A 26,615-nucleotide genomic window follows, 5' to 3' on the forward strand; every position below is an offset into this window, starting at 1 on the left:
CTAGAAATACTCTGTAACATGTCCTGCATTAAAAAATGTACTGAGTATAACAGTATTAGAATCAAATTAAGTAATCATTATGCAGAATGATGCACTTCAGGATAATATATATTTATTTGGATTAAAGTTATTGGTGCATTAATGTTGCTGCTGGTAAAGGTGGAGCTCTTTTAAAAATATGTATATACTGACTTAATCAATAATATTACGCTGATCATAATTAATTTGTTTATTATATTTTTTAACAGGCTAATAATCTGGATCTGAAAAGGAACGAGTAACTACAGCTGACAAATAAATATGTGAAGTATCCCCCTCTGAAAAGTTTATGTAAAAAAATAATAATAATAAAAAATAAATAAATAAATAAAATAAATAAAATAAATAAAATAAATAAATAAATAAAATAAATAAAATAAATAATCAATAACTAAATGTACTTATTTACCTTTAACAGCTGGTACATTAGTAGTAGTAGTAGTAGTAGTAGTAGTAGTAGTAGTAGTAGTAGTAGTAGTAGTAGTAGTAGTAGTAGTAGTGGCACTCATGTAGATATACTGTTAATTGCTGTCTTATAGTTCTATAAAATTTTTTTAAATGAAATACTCAAGTGAGGAACAAGTACCTCAAGATTAAACTTCAGAACAGTTTATAAATAAATAAATGAAATAAATAAAATAAATCAAAATAAATAAATAAATAAATAAATAAATAAATAAATAAATAAATAAATAAATAAAGCTGTATACTGTCCAATCTAACAAATAAATAGTAGTAGTAAATAATATACTGTAATTGCTGTCTTATAGTTCTATTTTTTTTAAATGAAATACTCAAGTGAGGAACAAGTATCAAGATTAAACTTCAGAACAGTTTATGTAAATAAATAAATGAAATAAATAAATAAATAAATAAATAAATAATAAATAAATAAATAAAATAAATAATCAATAACTAAATGTACTTATTACCTTTAACAGCTGGTACATTAGTAGTAGTAGTAGTAGTAGTAGTAGTAGTAGTAGTGGCACTCATGTAGACTGTACATTGCTGTCTTATAGTTCTATTTTTATTTTTTTTATAGTATAATATATTTTATTTATTATCTTAATCTGTGTACTCTGTACTTGAGCTGCTGCAACACCCGAATTCCCCCCATGGGGATCAATAAAGGAACATCTATCTCCTGTAGTATTGGAGCATCAGTATTAGTGGTACTAAATAGCGCCGTGCAGTTCCACCTCCCACCGACAGGGGGGGCGCTGAGCAAAGACGCGCCTCTGTCGTCACTTCCGCTTTCAAAAACAAAATGGGTGGCGCCAAAGCTTGACAACAACGCGGCTGTTTGTTGTCTCTAACCAACGTAAACGTCAGTAAACAAACACCTCTGCTTCCTACACGTGTTACATGTTGAGTTTCTGATTTAGTCGAAGTTATAAAAACACAAGAAGAAGAAAAAGAAACACGTGGTTTCCCGTTAAAGTTGTTTCAAATGTCAACATGGCGTCAAAGAGCGACCAGCTGCTCATCGTTGTGTCCGTCCTGGAAGGTGAGATAAAGTTATATTCAACACTGTACACATTATATTCATGTTATATGATACTTAACACAGTGTTTACAGTGTTTACAGTGTTTACACGTTCAACCAGCGGCCTGTTGCTCATGCTAACTAGCTTTAGCATTTAAAGCAGTTCTGAGCTGTCATTCAAAACTGGAAAACTTTATTTTTTTTATTTTTTTATAACAAACATTATATTCAAATCCTTCATAATTATACTATTTATACACTGAATAAAATGTTTTTTTAACTTTGAAATTTTACTTATTTAAGTTATGTTATTTATTTATATAGTGTAAATTATGAAGGAAAAAAACGTGAAAAGCACTGATGAAAGTGAAATATTCAGTGTTTTACTATTATATATGTTTTATTATATTTTATATATATATATTATATATTATATATATATATATATTATATTATTTATTATTGTATTATATATGTTTTACTATTATATATGTTTTATTATATATAATATTATTTATATATATTATATTATTTATTATTTTATTATATATGTTTTATTATATATGATATTTATATTATATATATATTATATTAATTATTATTTATTATATGTGTTTTACTATTATATATGTTTTATTATATATTATATTATTTATATATATATATTATTATTATATTATTTATTATTCTATTATATATGTTTTACTATTATATATGTTTTATTATATATAATATTATTTATATTTTATATATATATTATATCATCGTCTTGAAGCTGTCATTACCAACAAAGGCTTTTGTACCAAGTATTAAATACATTTCAGTAAGCGTGTTCAATACTTTTTCCCTGTGTCATTCCATTTTATTACACATAACTTAATTTCTGAACTTATTTGTTTGGTTTTCTTTGTATGTATGGATTACTTGGGTTGTTACCGACATCTGGTGAACATTTCATGTCAATAGCACCTTTAGAAATATATTTACTGAGAAAAATGGTGACGTGTTCAATACTTATTTTACCTGCTGGATCTCTAAAAAAGTGAAGTATTGGTACTTTAGGACAAGTAAAAGTACTTAATTGAATATTTAACTTCAGTGAAAATATGTGAGTATATCAAGCAAACAGATGGAATGTAGAAACATGTCACTATAAATCAGTATTTAATTGTTGTAGTTGGTTTAGGTTTGGAAGCCCATTTCTGCCAGTGTGATCGGGAAAATATGAAATCATTATGATGACATACTTTCTTGAGTTAATGACTAAGTATCTCAAAATATAGAGAAACTTTCTCAAGCTGTTGACATAGTATTTCGAAATAATACAATATAACTTATTTTGAGATACAAAGTTGATTTGTTTGACTCATGCCTGGTGTTAATTTACCCTTTGTTTGTAAATATGTTATAAGAGAAAAATAAATCCCCTCTTTTCCTTCACCAGGTCGCCACTTCCCAAAGAGTCCCCGTCTCAGTCTGGTGGTCCAGGCAAGCTTCGATGGCGAGCAGCTGGCCACGGACCCAGTAGAGCACCGAGACCAGCCGCACTTCAGCACCGAGCTGGCCTGGGAGCTGGACCGCCGGACGCTGCACCAGCACAGGTCTGCAGCTTCACCCTGTCAACGTTACCAAGAGAGTTTAGAATCAGTCAGCTGTGAAGTAAAAAGAAAAAAGATTATTAAACTGAGAGTCACACACTTAGGGCTCATGGATTATCATTATATTTGGTCAGGCAGTATGTTGAAAAGGTTTCATAATCAATTAATACATTATTTTCTTTCTCTATGAATCCATGAATTGATTGGTCTATAAAACATCTCCAACAATGTAAAAAAAAAACATCATTATGCAACATTATATTAATGTAAAAGCAATGAAAAGCATAAAACATTTTAAGAAGCTGGAAACTACAAATATTTAAATTTTTTACATAAAACAATACCTTAATTGTTTTCTATATTTTGTCAATTTATTAATCAACTACTTTTTAGAGCAATTTTGAATTATTATAGCACTGATATGTTATAATATAAACTGTTAATCGATGTGCAGTATCTCACAAGGAAACATAAATTTAACTGTATTTATATACGGCATATTCATTAATGACACTTAAAACGTAAATGCAAAATGTTTGCTTTCTTCTTACCACTTTTATTTATTTTATTTGTAAAAAGAAGGTTTTCAGCTTTTATTTTTTATTTTTAATGTACAGCACTTTGAGCGACATAGTCTGCATTTAATGTATACAAATATATATTGTTATTGTATTTCCTGGCATGTTAATAATAATAATGATGATAACAATAATATGTTTCTTTATAATACACCTTTGAAAACAAAGCTAAGAAATACTTTACAATAATACTTAATAATAAAAGTAGATAAAATCGAAGATATAAAATAATTATTACAAATAATATCAGTTTATAAAAAAGCCATAAGATAAAAGTGAGTTTTAAGAAAAGTTCTGATTAGAGGATAATTCCACATGATGAACGTCTCTTTCCATCTCTAGCGTTTTATTATTTTTATTATTTTGACTAAACTGTGTCATACGGATTCATCTTCTCTCAGACTGCAGAGAACTCCCATCAAGCTTCAGTGTTTTGCCGTCGACTCTGTGACGAAGAGGAGCGAGAGCGTCGGCTACATCGTCCTCGACCTCCGGTCTGTGCAGGAGGTCCAACAGGTGAACTTCTCCTCCTTCTGTCCAGCTGACACACATGTTAAAGTGAATCCATCAGTGATAACCAGCTGCTGCTCACTGGGACCAGTAACAAGATTTATGTTTCGTCCCATCAGGAGCCTCGCTGGTTCCCTCTGCTGAGCAGTAAATACACCAAACTGAGACCAGCGCTCCTCCTCAGCATGTCTCTGGAGAACGACGCCAAACCCTCCGAACCCTCTCCTGATAGGTTCAAAGCCAAGAAGGCCCCGCCCCGACAAGGTCAGCTGCTTCATCAAGACTGTTACCTCAGTTTGTGCTTTTCACCAACTTTTACATGCACGAATATATGACGAATATATCATTTTTGGTCTTCATTTCTAGAAAAACAAGTTCCCTTAAAGCTGTTTACATAATGAAATTGAAACCTGTTTAATTGCAGCTGTGCATACTCTGATTAATGTAAAACACCCCCATCACGTATAAGTCTTTAAACAAAAAAAAACAACGACATTTCTCTCTTGTTCCGACCGCAGGTTCTGTATTTTTCAAGCTTTAATTTTTTCCGATGCACACTTGTTGGACGGTGTGAGCGAAGCATCCCTCTTTTATTCCTTCAACCATATATATGCGTTCATATCCCAAAAACATGATGATATCGAAGTCCTTTATAAGGTTTGAAATAATTGAAAATGTGTGCTTTTCTTTTGGCCATACATCTCTGCAAACTGTTGGCTAGTTGGTTTGTGTTCAACGCACAGAGCTTGTTGTAAAACAAGAAAGAAGCCGTGTGAAAAATACCCATTGAGACTCATATTCTGAATTCACTGTAAACACGTCCACAGAATGCTCCTACAACCTCATTTTTTATTTTTTTTTTTGGCATATCCGGCATGTTTTAATCAGAAAATGCCCCAATCAGAATATCCAAATGGACTAAACTGTTTACATGACGCATATCAAATTCAAAGTATTGTCATATTAAAGGATAAAGGATTATCTTATCTCTTATCTTATTAGTGTGTATTATAAATCAGTATGATGCTGGAAAATAACGTGCTCAGCAGAGATTTTGTAGTTCTGTTTATATATAATTGTTATATTTTTTTCTCTTGTCTGTCATTTTGCTGTTGAAGGTCCTCCTGCAGTCACTGACCTGCTGCCAGACAGGCTGGAGGCCTCACTGATCCCAGACCAGGGCTACCATCAGGTCGGACCTGCTGACCTCTGCTCTGACATGTTCATCCTGTCCGTCACTGTGGCCTTTGCTACCAAACTAGAGCAGGTATGATGGTGCTTTGACCTCATATTGACCTCTAAGCTTCCACCGGGCAGTAAAGTGTTCCTTCAGATAACATTAGCATGACGCCAGGTTTTCTGTCGTGTATTTGTAAATGTAATAATTTGTGTTTTTTGCTGACCTTTGATCAGACAAATTTAACATTTTTAATTCATGCAGTTTAGTAAACTCAAATATCTACAATATTTAACTTTTACATTTACTTAACTATACTTTATAGTTAAACCCAGATAAACGCAAATGTAAAATACAATTTAAAGCACTTACTAGCATTTCCTGTTTTCGCTGAATGGAATCAATACGCCACCGTAATATTTTAAGTCAAACTACAATTCACATTTTGTGAATATTGCAACACCCCTAGAACCGAATGTGTTCTCCTGTCGTTCTCCACAGCTGATCCCCAGCACCATGAAGCTGTCAGCGGAGGAGTCGGGTTTCTTCTTCTACTACTCTTTACTGGGTAACGACATCACCAGCGAACCGTTCAACAACCTGCTGAGCCCCGACTTCGAGCCGGAGCGCGCCACCGTACGCATCCGCAGCAGCAAACAGATCCTGCAGAACTTCCTGTCTCAGCAGCCCAGTTTACAGGTGAGAGGGTGATACCTGATACTGGTTTTGTTTCAAAATAAAAACACACACACACACAGAAAACATGTCATAAATAACGAGGAAATAAACAATCAGACAAACACAGAACACAGTTAAAAAACGGTTGCATTCAACTGCGGAGTAGTTTGTAATCATGGTTTTAAATTAACCTGTAGGTCATGAAATGGTCCCAATTTAACCTTAATAATAAAACAATATTAAATATATATCATTAAGGCCTGTTTCAGCCTCTACCTTGATAGCAAAAACCCATGCATATGTCTGATTTTGTGTTATTTTTGTGATTTATCAGTTATAACAGATGCTTTCAGGGAAGCGAAGTGTTTGTCAAAAGTGAAAATATTGTTTTTTAAAGGCGAAACTGCTACAAATTTGGGTTTAAGCTGAATATTTAGTTAGATAAATACATGTTTCTCCTCCTCAGATCCACCTGTGCTGTGGGAATCACTCTCTGGGCAGCACCGACGTCTCTCTCTCTGCTCTGTCCGCCGTGTCTGTGGATCTGGAGAACAAGGCGGCGACAGTGGAGGGAGCGTTTATACTCCAGCCGCCTAAACGCACCAAACGGACGCTGCCGGCTCTGCCCGCCGACCTGCAGCCAACCGTGGGGGTGGCTGTCACCCTGAGGAGGGAGGAGGTCACACCACAGGTACAGATGTGACGGTTAACATAGGAACAATAATAATTCTATTCACAAATACTAAATGTTATACTAGCACTAGTTTATCACCAACACTACATTTTACAGATTGTTATCATGTGAACACATCATGATAACGTCATAATTTACCTTCAGACAATACTCATTTTCACTGAACAGAGCCTGAACGCATCATAAAGTAACTGAACTGAACCTCCGTTGGTTAGCTGTTAGAAGTGCTGCTAACGTTACTAGCTCTCCTCCTGTTAGACGTTAGCAGTGCTGCTAGCGTTACTAGCTCTCCTCCTGTTAGCCGTTAGCAGTGCTGCTAGCGTTACTAGCTCTCCTCCTGTTGATTTAAACACAGATTGGTTGTTTACAGTCTACATCGTACTTCCTTCTTTCTCCAGTCTTTAGGGACTAAAGAAGCTCAGAAACACTCCGCCCCTCCACCCTCGGTTCCTCCGGCTGCACAGAGACCTCGCAGCTCCTCTCCGGCTCTAAAACCTCCAGTGTCATCTCCGCCTGGTCCTCCTCTTCCTCCTCTTTCCTCTCACACAGAGAGTGAAGCTGAGAGTCTCCTGGAGGAGCTCCAGCGAGGCAAAGAGCCGGCAGGACTGCTGGCAGGTGAGACCGAAGACGCCACATGTGATCCAGACAGATTCAGAGAAAACCAAAGAGGATTAACGTGTTTGTTCATGTGTCCAGCTGCAGATCTGGAGCTTCCTGTGCAGCAGCAGCAGAGTCGGACTGAAGCAACAGCAGAAGGCGGAGCGTCCTCCGTCAGTGTCTCTGCTCCCAAAGTGTCCATCCCCTCCTCCGCCCACCACTACTGCTTCTCTCTGGACCTCCGCAGCCTGAAGAACCTCAGCGTGACGCATCCCATCGCTGCTACGCTCAGGTGAAATAACTCATCTTCATCTTCGTCTCCGCTTCCTCCAGAAGGTCCTGTTAGTCAGGAAGTTCACTTATGAGCTTCACTGTAAAGAAACAAGGTCACAAAAAACATTTTGGGAATGTTCGCCCTTTGATTTCATGTGTAGTAAAGTCTTTAAAGTGCTTTATATAAGCGTTATAAAACGGTTACCATCCATTAAGTGCAGTACAGTGGCCTAATCGTTAAAACATCTGAATCCCAAAACTTGCAGGATCGAAAAGAATGTTTTCTTAAAACAATCACCAAAACTACACCGTTATCAGAGCCAGAAGCTTTAAAAAAACGTCTTCATACTCAGATTTTCATCTTTCCAACGGTCCTTGAACACATTCATGTGTAACTGACTAAGCTTAAAGTTCTGATATTTCATCAAAAACATTTTATTCTACATGTTTCATTTAAAATCTCGAACCCAAATAAACCGTTTACTACAAACAGATTCTGTAAAAAACATTAAATTCTGAGCTCCTCAGTTAAACTATGAAGCCATGATTGATTCATCTGAGACCAACAGTCATGTGACGAAAAATGTGTGAACTTTTGACTGAACTTCAGGCTGCTGAACACAGAAATAAAATGTGAATAGTTATAACACTTAGAGCCTCCACTTTTTTAACACAAAACATGTTGGATATATAGATTCCAGTGTTTTCCTTTTTTTTTTTTAAAGAAATGATCAAAGAAGTTGAACTTTCAACTTTTTTTTAATGATTTATGTCATTATAACTGAGTTATTCTGCACTAAAGACATATTAAAGTTCTCTCTACTTCTAGTCATGCTATTTCTGTTTCCATAGAGGAGCAGGACTTTTATATTGCAGTGAAAAAAGATGCCACAGAGAGTAAAATATGAGTGGAGTATAAATCTCAGAGGGTTAATGACGGTGGTTGTTTTTTGTTTCAGGTATTCGTATCAGTTCTTCGGCAGCGCGGCTCCCATCATGACCAACCCTCCTGTGGAGCTGCAGAGGAACATGGAGGCGTCGCTGCCTCAGTCCTACTGCGCCTTCGACTTCGCCGCTCTGCCACAACAACTACAGGACACCTTCCTCAGGTAGAAACACATCTGCTGTACTGACCCGTTGAGTGAAGACGGAGGCTCTTAATCCTAAACTGTCTGTTTTTTAAACTCTCTTGTTTATTAGTTACATAAGATACAACATTATTCATCATGAAGGGAAATTGTTGTGCAGCTGTTGCAGTACAAAGTGGGGAAAAAAGTGCAAAAAAAACTTAATATAGATTATCAGTGAGGTGCAAAAACCACATATTCAAAATGTACACATGCTAAAAAAATTAAGTTTGTAAAATAAGGATACGAAAATAAAACAATGCACTTCGAAATGTCCCCTTTTTGGTTTTTTTCTCATCAAAATAAAATCATTTGTCAGATTATTCGTACTTGTTTTTGCTATCAGATTGAAACTAGAAAAGAGTAGAATTTAAATGTCTTTGAGATTTAATTTGGTTCACAGGCGGAAGTCAGATAATCACGAGAACAACAATAAACACCTGTACACTTTATAACCCTTTATTTATATATATATATATATATATATATATATATATAAAGAAAGAAAGAAATGAATAAACTGTAATGAGAAAAGAAAAAATATATATAATTATATCTATGTTTTCTATTCTCATTACAGTTTATTCATTTTATCACTATTGTACAAAAGTCTACCACAGTGTGATATTTTATAATACATTCTATTTTATTCTTATATTTTAACATCTGCACTATTTAATGTCTTGCGTACTAATTTTTTTACATGGTTTTCTTTTATACCTGTTGTATTAGCATTGTTGGAAGGAACAAAAATTGTAAATGTAATCTTCATGTTTTCCCACCAAAAGTGAGAGTTGACATAAAATGAATACATATATTTCTGTTTAATGTTTCATCTTTATTTAAAAAATATATCTACTTTCTCGGGGTGACAACTAAATCTTTCAGAAAATATCAAGAAAAATTGAATGAATAAGTTCTGATCTGAACTAAATTTAATTAATAAACAAGGGAGTTTATATCCTGCACTGCAAAGTAGACTAATTTTCTATGTTAAAAGGTTTTAATACATTTTAAATGATACTATTCTATTCTACTAGTGTGACTGCTTCCATGATAATATCCTCTTTATGTTCTGCAGAATCATGTTTGACCAGCAGGTGGTGCTATAGGACTGTGTCTTCACATTGTTTCTGCCTCTGTGAAGATGCACTGTAACATATAATGTGTGTGTGTCTGTCTGTCTGTCTCTCTGTCTCTCTGTATCTGTCTCTCTCTCTCTCTCTCTCTCCTTGTCTCTCTCTGTCTCTGTCTCTGTCTCTCTCTCTCTCTCTCTCTCTCTCTCTCTGTCTCTCTGTCTGTCTCTCTCTCTCTCTCTCTCAGAGTTCCTTTGGTGGTGGAGGTCTGGCACAGGGACTCCACCAGCAGAGACCAGCTGATTGGACGAGCCTCCGTCCAGCTGTCTCACCTGCTGAGCTCTGAGAGGACCGGACTCCTGGCATCGACGGGGGAGCAGAGCTGGAGGCAGACTCACCAGGACCGGATCCCCGTGGTCACGACACAAAGGTGAGAAACACACACACACACACACACACACACACACACACACACACACACACACACACACACACCTGTTATAACACCTGTTAAATAACTGTGTTTACATCCTTTAGTCCCGGTGAGAAGGTGGCAGAGTTGAGCTATGTGGCAACGCTGGAGGACCTCGGGTTGGTCAAAGCCAGAGAGGTCATCGTGTCTGACTCTTCACAGGTGAGACTGATAATAATATTAATAATTATAATAATAAACTTTACCTGAAAAGCACCGTTAATACAGGAAATGAAGCAGAATAAAGGAAGATACAGCAGCATCTTTAGACTTTCTGTCAAATAATATAAAATAGTTTTGGTTCAGACACTTTTAAGGGGATTAAATGTGTGTATTTTGATATTGTTTTGCCCGAATTTATTTTAAACCAATCAGTTGATTGCCAGGTTGCATAAAAAAAAGATCTTAAATCACTTCTTAAAACCCATTTTTACCGACTGGGTTTAATGTGATGTCGTCTCTTTAATGTATTGTTTTATTATTGGTTTTACTAATTTATTTTATTTTACTATACTATTTAATTTTTATCTATTTAATTTAATTTTTTATCTATTTTATTATTATTTTTATAACTTTTATTAATTCAAATGTTTTTATATATATTTTTTTATCCTATCGATTTGTTTTTATTGTTTCATCTATTCTGTTTTATCAGGGTTTATTTCTTACCTTAGTTTGTTGAGCTTTCAGTTGTTTTATTGTCTTGCTGTTTGCTGCTTTGTCTGTCAAAGCACTTTGTAAACTCTGTTTTTAAAGGTGCTGAATAAATAAAGTCATTATTATTATTATTATTATTATTATTATTATTATTATTATCTGACAGAGCCAATCAAAACTGACCATGATTAACTTTGTAAAGGTGGAATTTATAGTGTATTTGATTGCCCTATATAATATAAATGTACCTAATACCTCATATGTCATCAGAGTGAACCCGCGGCCCCGGCCCAGCCGCCCCCCACCCTGCAGCACCCGGTCTGAATGTGGCCCCCCCCGACGGCCCCCAGAGACACCCTGGAGTACCGCACGGCCCTGGAGCTGGAGCTGTGGAAGGAGGAGCAGGAGGACCTGTTTGATGATCAGGTAAACACGGGACAGGAAGTAAAGGTGGAAAATAAAATAAATAAAAAGATGATACAAAAAGTGAACATGAAGAAATGTAATGGATTACATAATGTAGATACAAATATGTTCTTTTTTCAAACAGAGAACATAAATAATCTGTATGTGTGATTAATAGCAAACAGAAGGATGAGTTCACAAGTTTGCTACTAAAATAATATTATTAGTATTTTCTCAGTTTTTTGGGGGGGTTTCAAGTTATTCCAGTTATATTTCCATTTCACTCAAATGGCAACACAACAAATAAGTAAACAAATCAAACCACAAATAAGACACTTCAAAATATGACAGAAGTTTAATTTCAACATTTATGAACAGTTACACATGTCAATAGATTTATTCTGCTTACACTAGAAAGACATCATTTAAATGCACAATATGAATATAATGGTTACTTTATTATACATGTATATTAACTATGTCACACGTGTAAAAATATAAACAGGTGTTTACTGTTCCAAATTCTGCTGGATTAATTATGAACACAAATAAAAGTATTAATTAAAATAAACATGTGTGTTTGTTTCAGTTGAAGAGGAAGGAGCTGAGTCACATGAAGGCTCTGGCAGAGGAGTGGAGGAGGAGAGACCGAGAGAGAGAAGCTCTGGTCAAGAAGAAGGTGAGGAGTCCACACCTATACCTACAAAACAAATACCCACCATGCTTTCACACTACTGTATGAACTCAATAATATAATATATATTCATATATATATGATGACTGTTTGCAGGAGGTGGAGTATAATCTGCTGGAGGAGCAGCTGCAGAAGACTCTGTCTGATCTGGAGAGAAGAGAGAAACAGCTGGTTGAAGCCGAGCTGGAGGTCAGACTCACCTTTCACACTTTAATACAAAATGTTTTTTTAGGTTATTGTTCAAAAGTGTCTGTTTAGTGCTGTGTTCAATTGTTATCTGCATTGATTAGAGGGATTATGGAACTAATTTTAACTAGTAGGAAGTTTTTAAAAAAACGTGTGCAACTTGAATTTAACAGGATTCTGAAACACTGAACTTCTTTTTACACAAAGAATGAAAATATGATGTTCAAATGTAGGTCTTCTAGTCGATTAATCAACTAATCGGCTGTTTTGGTCTCAGTCAACTTTGATTCCTTTAGTCAATTTTACATTTTTAAAAATGTATTTTAAAGCTGAATGAATTATTTCCAAGAAACTCAATTCTTATATTTTAACAATTAAAAAGCACTTGCAATGGAGCTGAAGTCTGAAGCTCATTTTACCGACACATCATAAAACTTTTCCAATAACCCTAAGAGAGTTGTAAAATCCTAAAGCCAACATTTATTCAAAAAAGAAAGAAACAACAAGTTTTTATCTAACACATTTTCTGCTTGAATCCTTATTTGTTGGCATTAAGCCTTTCAAAAACTACATGTTCACGGCCGTCAAAAAACTGTTTGCTCTCCCGGCTGCCGCAGACAAAGAGAGGCAGCGCTGACGAGTTATATTCATTAAAGTTGATTTAATAAAAACGACTAAATTTATTTAATCTGACTAATCGCTTTATCTTGCTTTATCTTGCTAATAATGAAGTCATGAAATACGACGACATATATTCAAAGCTTTGTTCAAAAACCTTTTATAGTAGCTTTGAATTGAAAAAACAGTCAGTTCATAACTCAAAGATATTTGGTTTACTTTTGCATAACAGAGAAAAGAAAAGCCTTTAACTGTTGAATGTTTAGTTAAGAAATCAGTTCTGAAATATTTTAATGACTCAGAATAATAAGATTATCAAAATCATCACTTTTAAATATGCACCCCAGCGTTTGCAGCTTGTGTTCTTACAGTGACTGTTTGTGTTTCCAGACTCGGAGGCTGCAGAAGGAGCTGAGGGCCGAACACGATATGACCCAGAGGGAGCTGCAGGAGAGCAGCAGGAGGCTGCAGCTGGACTGTGACCACCGGGTGGCGCTGGAGAGAGACAAAGTCCGACTGATGGAGGACGAGAGAGCCCGTCTGCTGCAGCAGGTAGAGACACAGGGAGGGAGAAAGAGGACCTGTGTTTGTGTTATAGTGTGTTCAAACCACAGACTGAATGTAAGAAGAGGACGTAGTCATCGTGACGTCAATCATTGATTTGTGGACTGATGTTCTGAAGCCTCGAGTTCAGAGATTTGGCCGTCGCCATCTTGGATTACGGCCGTCTCCATGTTGTTTTTTTGCAACCAATGAACAGAAGTGACCATATATGGAGTGAGGAGGAGTGACGTAGAGACGCCGTATACGTCTCTGGTGTCGACCTGTCAATCAGTGTGTAGCCCCGCCCTAAAGCATCCCCTGCTTTATGGTCTGTTTGACTCTAAATGGAGCATCATTTACTAAATGAACATCATGCTGTATTGAAGAAGACTTGAAACTAGAGATTGAGACCATAAACTCATGTTTACAATGTTTACTGAGGGAATAAATCAAGAGAGAAGTAGAGTCATTTTCTCACCCTCTTCTCCAATGCATCTAGCCTCACTGATGGCAATAAACACAAATGATCCTGCGAGTAAAATTCTTTCTTTCGTCTTCGTTTGGTTTGAACACAGCATGAACTGAGTTTCCCTAAATTAAATAATAACTTTCTCTTTTTCTGTTTGTGTCGTCCAGATCACAGACGGAGAGTCTCGGTACAAACAGCTGGAGAAAGAGTTCCAGCTCTACAGAGAACAACAGAACGTCAGACCAGAGTTCAGACTGCAGTCAGAGGTCAACCTGCTCACTCTAGAGAAGGTAATCTGACACCAGTACAGATAAGATAAGAAGTACTTATTATGTTACAGTTAAAGAAAACTACTGAAGGAGGTATTTAAATAGGAACTTGTCCCTCACATGTAAGCAAAAAAATCCTATGTAAAACCTAGTGAAGGAAGTTATACAGCTTACAGAGGTGGAAGAAGTACTCACATATTTTACATAAGTAAAAGTATCAATACAGCAGTTTAGAAAAACTCTGTTCCAAGTAAAAGTAAAAAAATCTTACTCAAGTAAAAGTATAAATGTATTCGCATCAAGATTTATTTGAAGTACCAAAAGTTAAAGTACTCATTTTGCAGAAATGGCCTATTTCAGAATAATTTCTATCATATTATAGGATAACGGTGGAGCTCATTTTAATTGCTTTATTTACTGCTGTTACCTAACTTATTTAAGTGAATGTACTTAGTTACTTTCCACCAATGACGGTATTTATATTTGCAGCACGTCCAGTCCAGTGCTGGTGTTTGTTTACGAGAAAACTATCAAAGAAGAGAAAGATTGTCAAAATTGTAAATCTTGATGTGCAATAAAACCTCAATTTAAAGTATAATTATTAAGTCTTTAAGTGAGGAGAAGTAACTTACATTGTATTAGAATCTTGTGTGACTTCATGCTCTTAATCTCTGATGTTGTTTTTTGCTCTGTGGTTTTTAAGGTGGAGCTGGAGAGGAAGCTGGAGTCGACCACCAAGTCCAAGCTGCACTACAAGCAGCAGTGGGGTCGCGCCTTAAAAGAGCTCGCCAGATTCAAACAGGTACGTTCACGGTGAAGGACTCGTCTTCAGAGAGTTCACTTTAAAAGACCTGAGATCAGTTTTTACATCTTTAAAAAACATTCATTGCCTTTTTTTTTTTTTTTATCTTAGATCGATTCAAAAGACAGTTAGTTATTGTGTGGAGTAGATTTATTTCAGTTTAAAGAAGTCGTAAAGAGGTTTAGGAAAATAAATTTAAATGTATTCAAATAATACAAATGTATTCAAATAAAAAATGTATTCAAATTAGTTTCGAACGGAGCATTCAAAGTACCAACAATAGTTTTAATTATCATTTAATGTACTTATTATTATCCTGATTAATCCATTTATAGATTGGTTTATAAAATGTAAAAAAAAAAAAGGTTAATTATTGACCTCTTTAAATGTCTTCTTTTGTCTGAGAAACAGTCCAAAACCCAAATATACTCGTCTCAATCACAGAAAACAAAGAAAAGCAGACAATATTTAAAGAAGCAAGAACCAGTGAATTTGTTCTGAGTATCAGAATAGTTGACTCTTAAAGGGACAGTTCACCCCAAAATACTTAATTTGCCATCAAGTCCCAATATGATTGATTTTAATTTTGATTTTGGCCGAACTGTCCCTTTAAACTTCTGTCCATCGATCTTGATAACACAGATAAATTACTACGTATAAATATAAGTAGTTCAGTTTTTCTTGCGGGCAGATATGTTGAAGTTTGTGACCTTGAAATCTCAGATGTCGAACTGTCCTTGAACGCACCAACAGAGACAGTTTTAATCTGGAACAGTGATTTAAATTAACTGAAGAAAAACAAACCAAACACCTTTGAGACAAACTTAACTCTAAAATAAAGACATGTGAAGCCACTCGGAGGCCTCTGCGTCGTGACAGCGTGCATATTTCAGAGCAGTAGTTTTTCTGCGTCGGGACTTCTGGAGGCTTCAGGGCGCTGCAGGTTTTTAATCTGCTGCTGCAGACAAGCTGACAGTGTTGAGACATTTAACAGCTCTGTTTAAAGACGCAGAGCGAGAGGAGGAAACGGAGCTCAGCAAGGACGTCATCCGTCAGCCGACATCACACCAAAATACTCCAAAATACACCAAATACACGAGTACAAGTACTGTATGTATGTGGTGGATGGCTGTGTAGAGTCACAGCTTAAATTAAAAGTTCCTTTAGATAATAAAAAGCATTAAATACAACAATACTGACATACAAGTTAAAGTCCTGCTCTCAAAGTAAAGTTATATCAACAGAATAATGTGCAAAATTATCAAAAGTAAAAGTATTTAGAAGTATACAGAGTTGTACCTTTCAAACTGTTAAATTACTACTGTTTCATGTTGCAGAAAAGGTTGAAGTTGGTCTAACTAGTGTAGAGTTTATTTACTTTATAAACTGTTTAGTCTTTAGCAACGTAGTGGACTTTATGATACTTTTATTTTCTAGGGAAGTAAAATTAATAGTAATATTTGGAATATATATATATATATATATATATATATATATATATATGTGTGTGTACTTCCTGCAGTATTTCAAGATATATTCACTGACCAAACATCAAAGACTTCACCTTTTAATGTTGCTGATTAGCAACAAACATTTAATTTCTAATAACCCCTTCACAATAAAAGCATCCCGTTGGTTTTGCCAGTAGAAAGCTTTTAATGTGAAGCAATAACAGCGGGACAGGTACAGGTTGCTTTAGCAGTAACATGACACCGATAAACTTAAAAATGTGTGTGTGTGTGTGTGTGTGTGTGTGTGTGTGTGTGTGTGTGTGTGTGTGTGTGTGTGTGTGTGTGTGTGTGTGTGTGTGTGTGTGTGTGTGTGTGTGTGATGTGTGTGTGTGTGTGTTGAACTGATGGCTCTCACACATTACATTGTCTACTTCTCTCTCAGCTAAATATTTGGCTCTGGTGTAAAAACACACCAGTCTCTCTCTCTTTTTTCTTTCTCGCTCACTCTTTCCTTTTTCTTTTTCCCTACACACACACACACACACACACACACACACACACACACACACACACACACACACAGAGAGAGCACTAAGTGGGGCTTTAGTCGGCCTAAGACTAATGTAAACACACACAGACTTTATCTGACAAACTAATAACTGTTACTGACATCAACCAGCTGGAAAACTGGACAGACATTTTTTTTCCTCTCTTTTCTTTTTGCATCAATCTCTTCCCCCATCTTTCTGGTTTTCCTCCCCCTCCTTCCATTCCTCCCCATCTACTCACCTATCTCCCCCTCTGTCACTCTTTATCGCTCTCAACCACTTTCTTTTTCTTCTTCTTCATCGTCTTCTGCCTCTACTTTCTCTTTTATTTCCCTCTCTTCCTTTATTTACTTACCTTCTTTTACCTCTTTTGTCCACCGTTTACCTCCATCTTTTTCTTTCTTTCTCATTTTTATATCTTTACTTGCCTTCTTTCTTCTTTCAGCTCTTTTGTCCACCGTTTACCTCCATCTATTTCTTTCTTTTTATATTTTTCTTTCTTTCTTTACCTTCTTTCTTCTTTTACCTCTTTTTTCCACTGTTTACCTCCATCCTTTTCTTTCTTTCTTTGCCTTCTTTCACCTCTTTTGTCCACCGTTTACCTCCATCTTTTTCTTTCTTTTTCATATTTTTTATCTATACTTACCTTCTTTCTTCTTTCACCTCTTTTGTCCGCAGTTTACCTCCATCTTTATTTACCTTCTTTCTCATATTTGTATATCTTTATTTACCTTCTTTCTTCTTTTACCTCTTTTGTCCACCGTTTACCTCCATCTTTTTCTTTCTCTCTCATATTTTTATATCTATATAGACCCCTTATTTATTTCTTTAAGCAGCCCTTAACATATTTGTCCTCCCTTCTGATCTTTTCTCCACCTCCTACTTAATTTCTTTCATTTTAAACCTTAATTTTCCTTCCTCCTTTTTTCAGTTTTTAATCTCCTGTCTTTTCCTTTTCTTTTCTTTTTCCTCTCTCTCTCCCTCCGTCTCCCCCCCTCTAAGTGCCACATCATTGTAAAGAAAACACGGTGTGATTTATGCCACTCTAAGGGGGTTCGGTGCTGAGTGTCACCCCCCTGTCTATTAATCATCCCTGGGATTTTGCGTTGAGCAACAAGCTAGCTGGGCGCTTACTATTCACATGTCACACTCTCACTTTCTTTTCTTTTTTTTTGTGTGTTTACACGACCATCCGTCTTTGGCTCTCTGCGTGTTTTTTTTTTTTTTTTTTTTTTTAAAGCCGGCTCTTGTTTGGTTTTTCTCGGCCTCTCCTCTCCTATTTATTCTCTCCTCTCAGCGCCTCGCTTGGCGTTCTGTTTAGCTCAAGTCGGATCATAAAAATTCCTCGTCCGAGGGAATAATGTGCTTTTCAACCCAGGAGGTGCAGAGCGAGAATTGATGTCCAGACGGCTCCGAGGTTTTTAGATCAGAGAGTCAGCTTTGGTCTTTTTTCTTTTTTTTTTCTAAGATTCAAAATATTGGGACAAGGACTTTAAGTTGGTCTTTTCTGAAGCAAAAATATTGGGACAAAGAGATTAAAGTTGTGAGTCTAGAAGCTAAATTTGGTGTTTTTACAGTCCAAGTGGAAAGTCAGGAAACTAGATTTGGCTTTTTTTAAAAGCTGATGGTATCGAGAGAGAGAAATAAACGTGTTCATTCTTATAGACGGTAAAGAAAGAAAAAATGTATGTCTTTATATCCAGCTGTAACATGATCCGTCTGTACTAAAGAACAGTTCACTTTATTAATACTGACCTCAAATATCTGAGTCTTCTATGATAGTAAAGGACTTTTATTCAGAGAAGAACAAGAAAAACAGCAAATATTCACAAATATAGATTGTTTGACATTTTGGCTGAAAAATGAATGAAACAAAATCAAAATTAGTGAAATTATTTCCACTCAAAAGCAGCAACTTTGCCTAAATAAATTTGGTCACTACATCAGGAGGCCAATCATTTATTAAACGTATTTTTAATTTTACGGTTTGGCATCATTGTTCAGACTTTTAGAACATGCTTTATGATCTTGATAAAGGAGAACGACCATGGAGAAAAAACCCTGATTAGCTGTGCATTTTAGGAAGGTATTAAAAAGCGTTATATAAATTATAGATCTGGGGACCAAAAGAGAACTAGCATTTGATCTAAAATTAGCAAAACTATGATTTATTTATTGTTATTGAACATGACAAAATGCAGCTGTATTTTTTTTTTTTTTATGCTCCAAACATCAGGAGAAAAGTCTGAACCTACTCAGTGACACATTACATAAATACTTCAGCATAAACTCCAGAAGTTCTGAGCGTTGATACCCGGACTGTTTATCAGTCACTCAGTCCTTCACAGTTTGGGGTTCAATTCCCTCCGTGGCCGTCCAGACTAAAAGCTGCCCTCTCTCATGAGTCTGTCTGTATAAAAAACTGTCCGTCAAACGGCTGACTCGGCGTTACTGGTCCCAGTGGAGACTCTCCGATGGTTCCCACTGGTCTTTGCTGGAATATGATGGCGCTCCAGACTGGGAGGTCAGGGAGGTTGATGAAAACGATGGATTTCATGTAATATTAACACGATTATAACAGAGATTGTCAATGTAAGAACTCAGACTGTGAAAAACTAAATCAACAAACCACGAAGAGGAACAGTTGTATTTCATAGATGCACATTTTAAAAAGTCTTTATGCAACAACACTTTTATATAAATACCCAAAAACCTCCCCTACTTTTTTCTTTAGTGTCGAATTTCATCAAACTGTCTTAAAAGCACAAACTAATCGTTCCTGTTAGAACAGAAAGTACTGTTTTTTCAAATGATGGTGAACATCTTTCTCTATTGTGACCACTTTTCTTTTTTTATTAATGCGACAAAATGTATATCTCCCTAAAATGTTCTTGCAGAATGTATTCACAGCGCCTATGTAAATTAATTTACAACTAACTTGTTTTCTCTTTTTTTTAAAACAGTAAATGTGACATTTTTGACATTTACACATTTTTGGGACATTTTTGTGAACAGACTGATCCAACCAGCACAAATGTCAGATATCAGGATTACTGTATTTACCACTATGATTCACACAGTGAGGACATTGAACGACTTTCACCTCAGTTAGATCGGAAACTGGACTGTTGACATCTTTGAAAAAAAACAGATACAGATGAATCAGAAAGTGTCAAATACAGAAAACATCCAGATAATCAATACAATTTTTTATATTTTTTGGGCTAAAACATTCACTTTTACCTAAGTGTGATTTTACTATTTTTAACATAGTATAGATAAAATCCTTAAGAAAATAATCCACAGATTAATTAATGAAGAAAAAATAAAAGTTGTAAAATCCTGCTCATACTTTAGTCTTGTTTACTAACTATTGATCAGATAGTTCCTGATTTAATTACACATTCTGCCAAAATATTTAACATTTTTATTCCTGCTTTTGTTCAGACAACATTTAACTTTATCTTGTTTTGCTAAATGAATAAAGAGTTTTGTAGACTGTTTGTCGAAAACATGACTAAAATAAGTATTTTCTTGTTATGAAAACACCCAGTTGTAGTCAAAGACCACTGAAGGAAAACATCAGTGTGCTCTGTTGTTTTAATCTTTATATTAAAGTTTAGTTTCCAGCAGCTTCTATCTCACACAAACAGACCACATTCTTAAACTCTTATCTCGTCCTTATCGCTCTAAAAACCAACCGGAGTCGCCTGAACAACACTGATCTTAACCTTGAAACACTCAAAGATAAATACTGCCGAGGAGTTATTTGACCCTTGTGGAGCAGATCTCACCTCCAGGGTTAACTGAGGCATTATTCAGTCTGATGTTTATGAAAACAACAGTTTATTTTTTTTATCTGTTTCAACAAAAATAATTAAACAAAAAGTGATAACGTTTAACAAAAACATTGTACATTTATTTTTCTCAACAATGTCACTGTATGATTACCGACTAATCGAGCAATCAGACAATTGCTCGATTAGTCGGTTGAGAGAGAAAAATATTGGAAAGTTGATAAACAATTGCTTAGAAAATGTCAAACAATCTGTAGTTTTAGCTTCTTATTTATGAAGATTTGCTGCTTTTTTCTATCTCACATATGATGGTTAAACAAAACAGTTAAAGATGTCACTTTGAGAATTAATCGTGATCGTCATTTTCACTTTTTTTGACAATTAAGAAGCCTTTTTCAAATAAAATAGGCCAGATTAATTAATAATAAAATACATTTTTGGCTTGTAAACTGCCAGTTTTTCATTTAGAGGATTATCAACAGTTGGTTTTGTGTTTCCCCTCCAGCAGTTTTAACCTTTATAACTAAATGTGACCAGTTTGAACACTGTGAGGTCATAAAACGTAACCCTGGGTTCCGTGTGCCGCCTTGATTTTTTTGCTTTGTAGTTGCGTTAATAACATTAAGTTTTGGTTTGTGTTTATAAAAATGGGAACTCATGGTTAATTCATGTCAAACTTTTTCTGGTTTCAACTTCTTAAATGTGATCATTTTCAGCTTTTCTTTTTTTATATGATTATAATCTGAGTATATTTGAGTTTTGGGCGTATGAAATTAGGCAAATGAAGTCGTGTTTTTTTGGCTCTGCATCATTTTTATGGAGATTTTTCACTATTTTCACAAATAAATAATATAATAATCAAAAGACGGCCCTGAGAAGATTTACATTTGTAAAATAAAAGTTGTGAAATTCATTGAATCAGTTCAACAGCAGCTTTTAATCTCTTTTAAACGATGTAAAATTGTCACTCTCCTGTTCATCTGAGCAGGTAAACCCCCTCAGGTGTGAAACCAGCTCTTTACACTAAACAGACTTTTCATATTTATACCACACTTTTCTGCGATTTCAGCCGTTTTGGCAAAAAATCTCATTTGTCTCTAACGTGAGGTCGAAGTTGTGTTTTATCCATCACACCTCAGAAAGTTTTTGGGATAGAAACCCTCCCCCCCCCGATCTCCTGCAGGTGTTGAGCTGCTCAGAAAAACTCCATATGATCTGAGTAAAGTGCATCCACATGTTTCTGTACGAGCCGTCCCCGTCCCCCCACTGCTGACCTCTGAAAGTGGAGGCAAGTAATGGAGGGGAGACGGAGGGGAGTGTGGGGGAGGAGGAAGTCATTCTCTGGTCATCCATCCCTAAAATCACCTCCCCCCCACAGTCTGAAACCTGGACTTCCTCTCAGTCCCTCTGCGGATCACAGCTTGTCTGCTCTTTAACATCAGTCATCCTGTTTGATCTTCTGCTGACTCATGTTTCATTAACCATCTGACATGACACCTCGCCGTTTAGCTTCTGAGCTCTAAGAAATAATCATACAAGGACAGAACTTGTTGCTGTGGCGACGACATGTTCTCTAAATAACGATGGGTTTATTGTGATGTTCTTCAACTCTGTCTTCATCGTGGATTGTTTTCTTTAAACAATCAACGGTCATTCAACACATCATGTATGAAGAATGCATCCTTCAGAAAAAGCAACTGAAACTAAGCTTAAAGTCGTGATATTTCATCAAAAACATTTTATTCTAGATAAATAAACCGTTTGCTTTAACCAGATTCTGTAAAAAAAAACATTAAATTCTGAGCTCCTCAGTGAAACTATGAAGTCATGATTGATTCATCAGAGACCAACAGTCATGTGACAAAGAAATCTGTGAACTTTTGACTGAACTTCAGGCTGCTGAACACAGAGCAGAGAGGAGAATAGTTCAACCTTTATAATTCATGGAGCCTCCAATTTTTTGGAAACACTTTTAGACACTTGGAAAAATGTTAAATGTATAGATTCCATTGTTTTCCAATTTAAAATCAGTTATAATGACAGAAATCATTATAACTGATTTTATCATTTTGAAAACCTGAATTATTATTTTTTAAATTCTGAACTAAAGACGTGCAAGTTCTCTCTACTTCTAGTCATGATTGTTCTGTTTCTATAGAGGAGCAGAACTTTTATTACAGGGAAAATCAAGACTACACAAAAAAAAGTACCCAAAACTATATATATATATATATACACATAGTACTATATAGAGCAACGATAAGATTTATACAGTTAAATAAACATTGTTGTTTCCATCAGTATCTGTACGGAGCTCCTCCTCAGCTGTATCTGCTGGAAGTTTCATGATGTAATAACTTTTTTTAAAATATCGACTTCAGGAGCCTGAGCTTTTGGTAGCTTTTGTCTCTCACCCCTCCTTCCTCCTCCCTCCTCTCCCCCCGCCGAGGCCTCGGTATCACCTCGTCCTCTAATTGTTTCAGGCCTCGGCCCTCAGATTGTCCTTGGCAGCGGGCACTAGAGAAAATGTTTAGCGTGTTTGTTTTTCTAGTAATTAGCCTTAAAACGTCCCGTAATACAGACGGCTAATGGTCCGCAGAGAGCTGAGCCTGAGTCAACACTGTGTGTGTGTGTGTGTGTGTGTGTGTGTGTGTGTGTGTGTGTGTGTGTGTGTGTGTGTGTGTGTGTGTGTGTGTGTGTGTGTGTGTGTGTGTGTGTGTGTGTGTGTGTGTGTGTTTTCTGTGAGGAGGTGAGGTGATCAGCCGTGTGAAAAGCGGTCGGGCAGTAAAGTGAAAATGTTAGTTTTTCCCGTCCAGAACCAGCCGGCCGGTTGTTCTGCTCTGTGTCACAAGAACACACCGACGGGTTCCAGCTTCTCAAATCTCCTCACGTCTGCTGGTCGCCATGTTTGTTTTTTGTCGTTTTTTCTGCCCCCGTTTGCGTGAGAGGATGAATAGGTTAAGCGTTGGTGAGGATGAGCACCAGCAGGTTGTTGGTTTTAAACCTGTAAATTCCTTTTTGATTTACAACCACAGCTGTGGTTCATATAGTGTTTTTGTTTTTCCTGCTTGATTTATTAACGTCCAGCTTTAAGTAGTCAGAGCACAGAGTGGCATTATGGGTAATTTTGGGGAAGTCTGAGCTGGAGGCCGGAGCAGCTGAGTGAAATACGACTTTTTTTATTTTTAAAAGGCGTTTTTATGAAGTTTTTCTTTTCTGTTCTCATCGTGTTCGTGTGAATTCTTCCAAGTCCTGCAGCATTAAAAAAAAAAAAAAAATTCTCAGGGAGTTTTTTTTATGAAAATGTGAAACCAGACAAATTTATCACCGACTCGGTGTAATTAGGAGAAACAGCTCTTTGGCATCCAGACGAACACATTTCAGCGTCGGGGGTCAGAGGTTTATTTTGAAATGTTCTCAGTTCACATTTGATCCGTAGAAAAGCACGGCGCTATGGGTTTTTTTTTTTTTTTTTTTTTGCTCCTATAACACAGGTCTAATGAAAATTAATATCCATGCATACCGGACTTTAGACCGTGTGAACTCAGCCTCCCTCTTTTATTCCTTCAAACACCTTCTTGAAAAGGTCGGAGTTGCGATATTTGTTTATATCCAAACACCTGTTGTCGTCCAGGTCTTTCATAAAGTTTAAAAGTAGTTGTGTTTCTCCTTTAAATGTGTCGCTGACTGCTGTAAAAACCCAGATTGATACTCACATTCTGAATACACTGAGTATAAATAAAGTTTTAAAGTTTAAAGTTTTAAAAGTCTTGTTCACTGTAAAAAAAAAACAGTATAAAGTATTCACAGCTTTATATTTTGTTGTGTTTTTTTTGTTTTTGTGCAGCGGGAGCAGGAAAACGCCATGACGCGTCTGAAGAAGCAGCAGGCGGAGCTGGAGGCCATGAGGCTGCGTTACCTAGCAACCGAGCAGAAGGAGGCGGTCCACCAGGAGAGACAGGAGCTGGACGACATCAGGAACGAGCTCAACAGGTGATGAAGAGGATGATGAAGATGAAGAAGCTCATCATGTTTATATAAATGCTGAATCATTTTTAATTAGATAATATGATGACAAGTCACTCAGGTTTCAAGTTCTTTATTTTCATAAACAATTACAGGAAAGACGTCGCTTCCTTTAACAAAGACATAAAATGATTTAACTGCTAATATATAGGAATAAAATATAATAATTAATATAAAATAATATAAACTATATTATAAAAATACAGATGTACAAATTACAGTATGTTTAATTTTATAGGTATAAACAGGTAGCAAAATAAAATAGATATATATTCTGATGTGTCACAGGTAGCAAATTAAATACATAGTGTGATGTGTACATGTATAAACAGGCAGTCAAATAAATATAAATATAGTGTGATTTGTACAGGTATAAATAGGTAGCTAAATGTCTATGTTGCTACTAATGTTGTATTTTTTATTAGTTTTTGTTAAATGTAAATTCATGTATGTTCTGGAGCTATAAATAAAGTGCTCTGTTGGTATGTAATTTATCAAATTAAAATTTGATATTTTCTTTGTCAGATTAAAGCAGCAGGAGGACAGGTTAGGCCCCGCCTCCTCCCTGGGTGGCCCCGCCCCCACTCCGCCCCTGAACGAGGCCTCAGGCGAACACCTGAGCCGCCTGCTGGAGGAGAGAGACACTCTGCTGAGGACCGGCGTCTACACCCACGAGGACCGGATCATCGCCGAGCTCAACAGACAGATCCAGGACTCCATGAGGGACAGAGGGGACCTCTGACGGCCAATCAGGAGACAGCAGGTAAACCAGACCTTTCATCCCCCTGATAGATAGGATATATTTTGAAACTTCTAATAAGGTTTTCGAATGAAGCTTTTAACGTGGGCGTAATTTATGAAACCATCACCGTATTTTTGTAATATGAATGTAAGTTGTGCTGTTAGATTGCTGCTCGAACTCGAAGTGTTTACCGGAAAACGGGTAAAAAAACTGTTTTTTACTGCAGTGAAAATTTTGTTTTTGAAATGTTAAACGCCAACAAATATGGATTGAAGCTGAATATTTGTTTGATAAAAACATGTTGTGAATTTAGGAAAGGATTACATCATTTTTTTTGTTTGAGTTAATGTTGACTTTTGGATTTTTTTCCACTGAAATCTAATCCTACAAATATTATAATACTAATAATATAAGTGTAGCCTGAAGTGCAGAAATTACCGTGTTTTAACGCAATGCTTAAAAGTAATAAAAAGCAAAATTGAAAGTAATATTGTCCATGGAGTACTATGGAGAAGTACCTCATACGATCCCACTTTCAAACATCCAAACTATCCTTTTATGTTGTTTTTTTAAAAGCAATATGGAGGTTCTGGGGGTTTTAACGTGAGCTGATATTTACCGACTCTTCTCTCCTCCCACAGGAGATGAAGCCACTGGTCTGTCACCAGTTCATACCCCCCCACTCCTCCTCAGATCCCAGTGAGCCGACCCCTCCCTCCCCAGAGACACTTACACCAGTACCAGCACATACAAGTGTAAATGTGTCCGTCGGCTGTGTGTAATCCTTTAAACATCTTTCAATCACTCAGTATGAAGAATAGGAACGATACCAGCGATCAATAACTTGATCAGTCTAAATATAAACAATCTGTCCTTTAAAGGATCATTCCACTAGTTTTGCATGTCTGGACCTTTAAAAACTATAAACCATATATGTTTATATAAATATATATATATATATAAACATATATAAACATATTTAAAAACATATATATAAACTGACATTAATAAATTATTTATATAAACATATATATATGTTTATATATATTTATATATATATATATATATAAACATATATATATATTTATATATATTATATA

General features: G+C 35.9%; 1 protein-coding gene across 1 annotated transcript; it reads left to right on the plus strand.

The window, feature by feature from the left end:
- The first annotated feature begins 1,323 nt into the window (after positions 1-1,323).
- On the plus strand, positions 1,324-26,242 carry cep120 (centrosomal protein 120). The gene is given in 21 exon segments (XM_054611120.1): positions 1,324-1,549; positions 2,973-3,129; positions 4,106-4,220; positions 4,334-4,478; positions 5,333-5,481; positions 5,893-6,090; positions 6,536-6,760; positions 7,162-7,378; positions 7,460-7,652; positions 8,593-8,742; positions 10,084-10,266; positions 10,374-10,470; positions 11,236-11,391; positions 11,960-12,049; positions 12,161-12,253; positions 13,259-13,420; positions 14,048-14,170; positions 14,853-14,951; positions 24,595-24,740; positions 25,299-25,536; positions 26,157-26,242. Coding segments are annotated over 20 exon segments (2,964 nt in total). The 5' UTR covers positions 1,324-1,500; the 3' UTR covers positions 25,516-25,536; positions 26,157-26,242.
- Positions 26,243-26,615: the final 373 nt, after the last annotated feature.

The sequence above is a fragment of the Anoplopoma fimbria genome, chromosome 13, assembly GCF_027596085.1.
Source record: "Anoplopoma fimbria isolate UVic2021 breed Golden Eagle Sablefish chromosome 13, Afim_UVic_2022, whole genome shotgun sequence".
NCBI lineage: Eukaryota > Metazoa > Chordata > Actinopteri > Perciformes > Anoplopomatidae > Anoplopoma > Anoplopoma fimbria.